This window comes from Wolffia australiana, chromosome 14 (assembly GCF_029677425.1).
Source record: "Wolffia australiana isolate 7733 chromosome 14, ASM2967742v1".
Taxonomy (NCBI): Eukaryota; Viridiplantae; Streptophyta; class Magnoliopsida; order Alismatales; family Araceae; genus Wolffia; species Wolffia australiana.
Window position 1 is genome coordinate 4,421,233 of NC_135848.1, and position 10,431 is coordinate 4,431,663.

At 38.8% G+C, this 10,431-nt stretch overlaps 1 protein-coding gene and 1 long non-coding RNA gene across 2 annotated transcripts; both read right to left on the reverse strand.

Moving 5' to 3' along the window:
* Nucleotides 1-4,451: 4,451 nt before the first annotated feature.
* On the reverse strand, nucleotides 4,452-5,984 carry LOC144712305 (protein LIFEGUARD 2-like). The gene is made up of 4 exons (XM_078586541.1): nucleotides 5,617-5,984; nucleotides 5,403-5,516; nucleotides 4,782-4,938; nucleotides 4,452-4,708 (listed from the first exon to the last, which is right to left on the reverse strand). The coding sequence occupies exons 1-4, from the start codon at nucleotides 5,855-5,857 to the stop codon at nucleotides 4,693-4,695; spliced, it is 528 nt and encodes a 175-aa protein (XP_078442667.1). The 5' UTR covers nucleotides 5,858-5,984; the 3' UTR covers nucleotides 4,452-4,692.
* A 1,276-nt stretch (nucleotides 5,985-7,260) lies between these two features.
* LOC144712306 (uncharacterized) lies at nucleotides 7,261-9,629 on the reverse strand. Its single transcript, XR_013583768.1, has 2 exons — nucleotides 8,898-9,629; nucleotides 7,261-7,540 (listed from the first exon to the last, which is right to left on the reverse strand). It is a non-coding gene; the product is annotated as an uncharacterized LOC144712306 (long non-coding RNA).
* Nucleotides 9,630-10,431: the final 802 nt, after the last annotated feature.

Sequence of the window (10,431 nt, forward strand, 5' to 3'; positions counted from 1 at the left end):
AAAAATCCTAAAAAATCGTATACTGATTCTAGAAAATCCTAAAAATTCTAGAAAATTCTAGAAGATTCACTGATTCATCCCTATACTGATACATCTTGAAATTAAATATTAAAATTGCCAGTTATTTCGAGCTCCAATAAATCCTTTAAAATTCATAGAATTAACAGAAAATTAGGGAAAAATCAGAAATCACTTGAAAACAATATTTTCATGTAAATATATGATAACAACCCCATTTTAAGCTCTTTAAATGCATAAAATTGTGCTAATAACATGAAATAAAGACCAAATTTAGGGTGTTATCACTTATACAGAGGGAGAATGATCCCATATTGACCACTTAGTCATCTCCATAAGCTTCTTACTACATCCAATCTATAACTTATTGGAATCCCATGAATAGAGGCTCCTAAGTCATAGTCAAAACGTAGTCATCCACTCATGAGATGTCCTTGGCGTCTCATGTCAGTGGATCACTTAAACAACCGTGACTTGAATCAACATGATTGACGTTTAGGTATAATAACATTCATGAATTCATAGGGATCAATTCAGTGACTCTTTCTCCAAAGGACACCCACTATCTATCCTTGGTGTCGCCAAGCCATAGGATCAGCTAGTGCTATTCTATCAGGATAATTTGATGTAAGTCTCGACTATCCATCGAATAGGAATACTTACAATACATGTTTAAAGACTAGTGATCACAGTATTACGATCTCATCAGTATTCTCTAAGTCATTGCACGTATTCATGGACTTTCATTATAAACATCACACGGAATAATAATGAACATAAATATTTTATTCAATGAACTTTAACACACATGGTAGTATGATTGGCTTGATGGCCACATAATATCCATCAATTATATCCTAATATTTTGATGCCATTCTCGAGTGTCCTTAGAATAGGAATTTTGAGAATTTTTTTTTGAAGGCTAGTCATTATTATTGATAATACACTTGTGATTTCATGTATCTAAGAACTTCATTAATGACATCACACAAACATAATAATGTCTAATTTTTTTTCAATGAATATACATGATACATAGGAGTATGATTGGTTTATAGGCCATGTATATCCTACCCATGGTCCAATCCGCTGGTCCCTCCCAGTATCCTTAAAATTTTCTTAAACACACATGTAAGTTTCTATTCAAAAATCATAAACCTTAAATAAATAAAATTCTTTAAAATTGGTAACATTATTGCTTACAAATTTATGAAAATTCAAGAATAATATCACATCAACCTCTTAAACTAATACAAATATGAAAATGTATTTATTTATTCCATTTAAATTTGTAAAAGGATAAATACATCAACATAATGTGTCAAAGTCACTCAATGTTGGAACATTATTTCACTATTTCACTCTCTCCCTCTCATCCTCAAATGCTTTCACTCCCTCATTCTCCCCCTCTATTATTATACCTCTCTCACTCTTTCACTATGTCCCTCTCCTCTTCTCTTCCCGTCTCCCCCTCTTATTATCTCACTCTCTCATACTCTCATTATCTTGCTCTCACTCTCCCCCTCTCACTCTCTCATTCTCTCCCCCTTTAACTCTATCACTCTTTCACTCTCTCCCTCTCTCATTCTCATACTATTTCGCTATCTCATTATCTCCTTCTCACTCCCCCTCTCTGACTCTCTTATTCTCTGTCCCTATAACCCTCTCACTCTTTTTCTATCAACATAATGCGTCAAAGTCACTCTTTCATTCTCATTCTCACTCTCTTTCAATCTCTCATTATCTCCCTCCTACTCTCCTCTCTAACTCGCTCATTCTCTGTACCTCTAAGCCTTTCACCCTTGTCACTGTCCCTCTCTCACTCTTTCACTCTCCCCCAATCGCATTCTCACACTCTAACTTTTTTTCTTAAAATTTGCATTGACAATCACACTAAATAGGGAACGGCACGTCTGGGATGTGACACCTTGGATGTGACAGAGCGGATGACGTAACGTGACGAATGATGATGTGATGAAACTTTTGTCACGTCACTGTCCCATCACGCGTCCCAACATATACAAAAAAACTATCACGTTCCCATCATGTGCCCTCCACAGGGTGTCCCGTCACATCCACATCACCGTGAAGTGAATAAAACCCTTCATGCGATGTATTCTTCTCCATTTGATTATCTCTCTTGCTCTTCTCTCTTTCTTTCTCTTGAGCTCTCCTCTCTTTCTCTCTCCCTCGTTGCTAGCTAGGCTAGCCTTCTCTACTGAAGTTCTTCGATCGACTTGCTTCGTCGGGTTGCATAATCTTGGCACCTGAGATGACGCATTTCTATGAAACCTAATGACGTGGGTAATTTTTTATCTTTGAGCAACCCCTCCTGTCGTTTGCGTTCATCGCAAAGTTTCCTGGGTTAGTTTATTATCCTTTTGGAACACACAAAAACCACACGATGCATCCCTATTAGAGCTCTTCCATTTTTCTTTGCTTCATTTTCTAAGCAAAATCTTGACTTATTGAAACTAATTTTTTAGTGGAAAATGGATATACTTATCCGGAAAATAGGATATTACGGTAATTTATAAAGTAAGTGGTATAATTTTTAAATTTTCAAATGGTTTTTATTAGGGAAAATTTGGGTGACAGAGAATCAGAGGGGATATCTCAAATTATTTATAGGCGACGTTGGTTTGCGCGCGCAAAATAGGGACTTCTGCCCAAAATGCCACGAAATCAAAATTGTTAAAAATAATGATTTTTCTGTCTGTTTTAACTTTTCAAAAATTTCGTCACAGCCACCATCCGTGACGGTGGTTCCGCCAGGTCACGCGTCCTGGGCACCCCGTCACCATCACAACCACTTCGTCATCCATCATTGTCACCTTCACATCATCCATGATGGTGATGTATGATGTGGCGGATGACGGCTGTCGTTCCCTAACACTGAATAACCAACATGACTGGACTGTGAGTGGACAAAGACAGAGTCCAGCACAAATTTTAGGTCTAGGTTTAGGTTTTGCTAAAACCAGACAAAGACCGATGTGACCTTCCCTACCTCATGTGTTGTTGTTGATGTCGTTATCCTTGTTATCTTCCATATCATAGAGACATTGAATACAAGATAACACCTTAGCATAGGAAACTGATTCAATCATTATGAGTTGTGGATGAGTCCTATATGACTATAGCAAAACAGGGATAATTGTCTCTCAAATATATTGCATACTGGGACAGCTTTATCTTCAGTTCTGGGCATGTGAATACATAATTTTTTTAATATTATTGTCAAAAAATTAAAATATGATAAATATAATGGAAATTTGCAAAACATATCTTAATGAAGTCTTTAACAGAAATTCTCCCTAATTTTCCCTTTATCTCCCTTATGTGCTTGTCATGGAGCTCTCAAATAAAGTGAACTTATTCATGTATTAGGATACCAAAAGGGGAATTTATTATATTTAGTTTAAATGTTCATAGAAAGAGACACCAGTTAGACATTGGGAACTTTCAGCCTATCTAGACTTTCATCTCTATGTAAATATTTTCCATGATATCTCACATTGCTTTTGATGTTCAGATGACATATTCCCATATGAAGGAAACACGTTAATGAAATAAATAACTTATTTATGGAAATGTAATAAGATGAGTTGGTGAGGCATATGAACCACACTACTTCTCACGTTGTTTTTTCGGTTCTGATGCTTGACCCAATTATCGTGAAGTATTTTTTCTCAACAAAACATATTTCAACGTGTCAGTGAATAAGCTTTCATTTATGTACATGTACTTATATTTATGTAGCTTTCCAAAGGGTTTTCAAAAGACACTGATGCTTTTTTGTCTTTTCTTCCCAACAACTTGGACTGTGACATTGAGCCTAGATAGAGATATTAAGTTTATTGATTTTTCCAATTATTGTGAATTTTATGAGGTATTTCTTCATCAGATTTTGTAATGAACATGATCCCCCCTCATCATTCACCAAAAAAGCATTGATGATGCCGAACAGATTCTGTAGAATTCAAACCAATACTGCAGTTATTGTGATACTTTCTAACTTCACAACTGTATATATCATATTAAGAGTAAACCTGTATAATTAAATGGGTTAGGTTTTGGTCATGTTCGACATAAGCATTGATTTTGTGCAAAGGATTTAAAAATAGATCAGTTATGGCCTAAGGAAACTCAAATATAAATTATTGTTGATCAAATTCTTGTGGATCCTTTCTCTATTTCTAGTCACACCAAGAGAGGATAGTGTTGAAGGAGCCAAGAGAGAAGAAACGGAGTGCCTAATAATAGGGTTGTATCAATCTCTATCTCTAGAGTATTAATGAAATTTTATGATTAATGGATTCTTTTCACAACATATACTATTATTTTTCATGCCATCCAGTGAATCCTATGCATCTCACCCTCCAGGCCCATATACATTATGTGATTTTTCAATACCTGGTTAGAAAAGTTAATCTGCAGACCCTGATGATTTGAAATGTTCATGCATGTATAAGATACATGTTTAGTTCTCAGAGTATCTAAAGAGTTTGAGGAGAGAGAAAAATAAGTTGACTATGTCCAGGTAAAGGGCGGCGGAGGCCAAAACGTACTCGTCGTAGGTGTGTCGCTTGATGAGCTCGTCGGTATTGTAGATGATGTAACCACTGAAAATGAGGGCCTAATCGACCCCTGTGAGCATGGTGAAGGCATTGTCTAGAGGGCAGAAGACCTGGCCAACAACGACAATGAGTCAACCTGCCAGGTGTACTTTAAATAAGGATAAGGAAAAGAGTCAACACAACTGGATGAACCCAAAGGCGAGGAGGATGAGGAGAGCACCAAAGCGGAAGGATCCCTTAAAGCTGAAGTCTTGCCCTCTCTTGGCTGCCCAAAAGGTTTGTAGTGTGAGGCCTATGAACACTACCAGGGACAAAATGGCTGCTTCAAGGATCAGCTTCCCTGTTTCAACATAGAATTTTCCATTTATTAAAAAATGTGAAATAGGGTGCAAGGGAGCAACAAAAAGTGGGAAAAATAACTGAATATAATATTAATATAATAAATATTAATAAAAATAAAGACACAAGCAACGTGCATCATAAATTATTTCATGTTGAGAGGCATCTCCATAAGTAATTCTCCAATTCCAGAGGGAAAACTATAAATAATAGTTGGCGGGATATGTTCTCTGGGGCTTGGGGCCTTGTGGAGAGTTTCACAGAGAAATCCTAGTATATTTGACTTGATCAAATTCCTTTTACACAGTATTATTGGTATACAGTATTAAGATGAATTCCCACGAGACGAAAGAAAATTTGCTTTAGAAGTCAGAGCATGATCGGTGAAGATCATGACAGGGCGAGGATAAATAGCAGATTATTTTGAGTAAAAGAAATAATGAAACTCAGAAAATCTTTCCTTACCACTGGTAAAGGCGCAGGTTAATCCAACGGCCGCGCTGATCGCAATGGTGAAAATTGCGAGGAGAAAGATATTCAAAGGATGGCGTTGATAATACATACCGAGCAGCCAAATTGCTGAAGTATCACAGCGACACATTCCCCGAAAAAAGAAAAAACGAACAAATTGAGGAAAGAAATCAATCAAAAGAACGTGAATATGGAAACGTAAACTCACCGACGGACGGAGTTATGATTATCAGGATATAAACAATCAATCCAAGGTAAGAAGAGACCAGAAAAGAAGAGATTTCGGGAACGAAAACGACGACAGAGGCAACTACGACGGTAAGCGACAGTTGAATGCTCAGAATTGCATAAACTTTTCGTATAAACGCCCATCGATGTTGTGGATTTTCAAGCATTAATGGACAGAGGAGCGTCGATGCCTCCCCTTGTTCGACATCTCCCAAGCCCATCTCTCTCTCTCTCTCTCTCTCTCTCTCTCTCTCTCTCTCTCTCTCTCTCTCTCTCTCTCTCTCTCTCTCTCTCTCTCTCTCTCTCTCTCTCTCTCTCTCTCTCTCTCTCTCAATATGAAGGAGATTGAACCAGGGGGGAAGAAGATTCCACGAAGTTCAAAAAAGTGTTCATAACTACGTTATAGGGTTTGACCCGGTTCCATCCAGTCAGACTGGTCACATGTTCCAAATTCCCATTAAAGTAATATATACAAAACTGCCCAAAATTTAGGACTCAAGTCCAATATCAAGGCACGGTATGAGCAAAATTTAGGCCTGACCGAAGGTTCAATCCAGTCAGACTATTATGCTATATACTATTATGATATAATTAAACCAGACCAAAATGGTTCACATCAAAGTTTGATGTGGTTGTTCTGGTCTGTTCGTGTAAAGAGAACAGAAAATTCGCACAAACGAACCGCACAAGGGTGTGTTTGGTGTGCTGTTCTTTTTATGTGCGAAAATTTGAACAAATGTTCGAACAATTCGAACAAACGAACAAAATTCGCACATCCGAACAAATGCGAACAAACGAACAAATTCGAACAAAAGAACAAAACGAACAAATTCGAACAAGCGAACAGAATTCGCACAGGAAGAACATAAATGTTTGCAAATTGAATAAAATGCTATAAATTGCAAAAAAATGGTATGCGTAAAGTAGAATTTACTACGAATAATCTAATTAGTATGATGTTTACGAATCTCAAGTCATGAAACAGCATAATCAGTATAATATTTTCAGCATGAATATAACAGTCATTAAATCTAGTGATAATGGCATTTATGCCATTGTTGTAACTTAGATTTAGGGAAAACTTTTGGAATGATTTAACAATTCATTTGGCAATTTAATCAGAGGAGGACATTGTACTGAATTCATTTTGGTAACTTATTTCATTTCATTGGGTAACATAACTGAATTCATTCGTTCTAAAAGGGAAGGAATTAATTAACTTAATAGATTCTTGAGAATTAATTTCATTAAAATGACATACATGAAACAGAATGTGCTTCCATATTTTCTAGGACTTGGTTAGAGGGTATAACGATTAGGTTTCAAGAAAAATATACTTAGGTATTTCTACATTAATAATACAGCTTTTGTTAAGTTCTCATACGGTAACAAATTCAAGATGCTGTTTTAAAAAAAAATGTTAGTGTTCCTAGTTTTGTCAGGAAAGGGAGAGGGAGAGGGAGAGGGAGTGAAAGAGAGAAGATGAGGGAATGATAGCGATGTTGAGAGTGTGGGACAGTGAATTGTAGAAGGAAAGGGATAGGGAGATAGAGAGATGAAGGTAAAGGGGGGATTAAAGACAGAGAAAGGGAGATTTTGATAGATAGAAAGGGGGAATAAGATAGAGACAATATCAAACAATTATAAGGAGAGAGAGAATAATTGTCTTCAAAATATGTGGGGTACACCATGTCTATTTTGAAGAGTACGACTCGTTTTTTAGGAAAATAACAGTCTTCAAAATTGAAATCCCTTTGCAGACCGAAACCTTCAAAATTCCAGTCAGATTTCTGGCTGGGTATTTTGAGCTGCAGAACTAGCTTTCTGCCTCCTGGCCAAGTATATCTGACAGATATGGTTGAATCTTGAGTAGCGCCCTCAGGCCGATGACGAGCCCTCCTGTTCTGCACATGTAAAGAAAGAGAGATTTGAAGACGGAGTTACGGAATGAGAGGCAAGTGGAGAGTTTAGTGAGAGGACGAGAGGAAGAGAAAATTCAGAGAATTAGGAAAAGAGAGAATTATAGACAGAGAAGGAGAAAAACAGAGAATGATAGAAGGAGATGAAGAGATAACAGAGAATTAGGGATAGAATTAACGACAGAGAATTAGGAATAGAATTAGGGATAGAATTGGGGGACTAAGTAGAGAGAAAAATAGAGTTTCAGGGAATTACAGAGAATTAGGAAAAGAGAAATTTCAGCGAATTACCAAAAGAGAGAATTACAGATAGAGAAGGAGGAAAACAGAGAATCACAGAAAGAGATGAAGAGATTGGTTGGGTGAGAAGAAGGGAGAATGGACGACAGAGAATTAGGGATAGAATTGGGGGACTAAGTAGAGAGGAAAATAGAGTTTGAGAAATAGAGAGGGAGAGAGAAAAATAGTGAGAGAAGAAGACCAGGTCAAGATTTAGAGACAGTGGAAGAGAGATACAGAGGTAGTGATAGGGACAAATCAGAAAAAAAAGATAGAGAGTTTGGGAGAAAGATTGAGTCAGAGATTTAAAGAGGTAGTGAGAAAATTATATGAAAATAAAATTTTTAAGTAAAAAATTACTGAGGGCGAGAAGAAGAGAGAATTAGAGATAGAGGAATTGAAAATTCAGAGAATTAGGAAAAGAGAGAATTACAGATAGAGGAGGAAAACAGAGAATGGCAGAAAGAGATGAAGAGATTAGTTGGGTGAGAAGAAGAGAGAATGGACGATAGAGAATTAGACATAGAGAATTACAAAATGACAGAATGGACGACAGAAAATTACTGAGAGCGAGAAGAAGAGAGAATTAGACATAGAGGAATTGAAAATTCAGAGAATTAGGAAAAGAGAGAATTACAGATAGAGGAGGAAAACAGAGAATGGCAGAAAGAGATGAAGAGATTAGTTGGGTGAGAAGAAGAGAGAATGGACGACAGAGAATTAGGGATAGAATTGGGGGACTAAGTAGAGAGAAAAATAGAGTTTGAGCGACACCCAATTGAAGAAATAGAGAGGGAGATAGTGAAATAGTGAGAGAAGAAAAGTCAAGATAGAAACGTACCAAATTCAGAGAAATGAGATGATCGATTGAAATTTAAGGCGAAAAATGGTTGAAAACTTAAAATGGTCAAAAAATGGTAAAGAAGAGTCGAGGCAAATGAGACAACTGATTGAATTTTATGTCGAAAAATGGTGTAAAAACTCAAACCCAGATCAGAATGAGGAAAAATTCATTATCAAACAAGGATCAGCAGAAAGAAAGCGAGTTCAAAAGAACCCTCACCCGGCCCAGCAACGTAAGAACAACGGTCAATCCGAGGAAAAGAGGCGGCAGTTCTTGGCCGGGCAGCCCTAAAGACGGGGTAGCTCTGAAGCAACGAAATCGTGTGGCATTTGATTACTTGCAGGATTGAGCAGGTGAAGAGTTGTTGGAGAAGAACGCCAAGATTGAGTTGCCTCCACTTTGACCCTCCGCTGAATCCGCTGCTAGAGAATAGAGCTGCCAAATCAGCGGGGAGGAAGACTTGAAAGAGTCCACAGGAGAGAGGCGGGGAGAAAGACGTTAAAGAAACATCGTCAAGAGTCGAGAGTCGAGACGTGAGAGAGATGGAGGGAGGAGACGGGATTCAAGAAAGGGAGGGAGACTGGGAGAGCGACTGAAAGAGAAAGACTCTCCACCATATTTTTTTACCTAAAAAATGCCTTAAAATAATTCGCGCAATTCAAACAAAGCGAACCGCACAGCCTCGTGTGCGAAGTTCTGTTCGTTTTCATTCGTATTCTGTTCGGAAATCAGAACAATTCTCGCAATTCGCACCAATTCGCACCATCCGAACAGAATTACCATGTCTACATCAAACCAGACCAAGGACCAAAATATACACTATTGTATTATAATCTGGTTAGCCACTCTTTCTCCCTCTCTGCCTCTCCCTCTCTCTCCATCCCTCTTGCTCTCTCGCCTGCTTTCTCCCTCCCTCAAGCAAGCAGATCTCACTCTCTACCCTCTTGCCCTCTCACAGTACCTTCCTCTCGCCCTCTCTTTCTCGCCCTCTCTCACTCTCTCTCGCTTTCCTTCTCTCCATCTTTCCCTCATGCTCTCTCTCCCTCCCTCATGCTCTCACTCACTCCCCCTTTCCTTCTTTCAATCTCTCCCTCATGCACTCTCTTTCTCACTGTCTCGTCTTGCCTCACGCTCTCACTCAATCTCTCCCTCTCGTACTCTATTCATCTTTCAGTCTCCCAGTCTCACCCTATCACTCTCCCTCACTCTTTCCCCCTCTCCCTCTCCCACTCCCTCCCTCTCAGTATCCCCTTCTCACTCTCTCCCTCTCACCCTCTCTCTCCCTCTCCCTTTGTCAATCTCTCCCTCTCTCCCTGTCCCTTTATCAATCTCTCCCTCTTGCCCCCTCTCACTTTCTCAATCTCTCCCTCTCACCCTCTCTCCCACTCTCACTCCCTTCCTCTTGCACTTTCATCCTCTCTCCCACTCTCTAAGTATCACCCTCTCACTCTCATTTTTTCACTATTGCACTCTGATGCCGGACGTCGTCTCGACGTCGTCCGGTCGTCACCGAAGGTATGGGTTTGAGTAAATGGACAGGTGTTAATGACGAAGTAAATGGACGAAAACTCTAGTGTAGTACGTGCATGCGCCGACAAGCAAAGAATTGCCGCCAAGGCAGAGAAAGAGAAAAGAGAGTGGGAAAAGTCAGACGGCGGAGAGAGAAATGAGCGGGGGACAGAGACCGGTCGGGAGAGAGAGGAAAGAGAGCGGGGAGGAGACCGGTCGGGAGAGAAAAGGATGGAATGGAGAT

Excerpts from the sequence above, each read along its gene's own strand:
- LOC144712305 (XM_078586541.1), bottom strand. The coding sequence starts at position 5,857 with ATGGGCTTGGGAGATGTCGAACAAGGGGAGGCATCGACGCTCCTCTGT. Across the intron at positions 5,517-5,616 it reads AATCATAACTCCGTCCGTCG|CAATTTGGCTGCTCGGTATG; the intron begins GTGAGTTTACGT and ends GTGATACTTCAG. Across the intron at positions 4,939-5,402 it reads AACCTGCGCCTTTACCAGTG|GGAAGCTGATCCTTGAAGCA; the intron begins GTAAGGAAAGAT and ends ATGTTGAAACAG.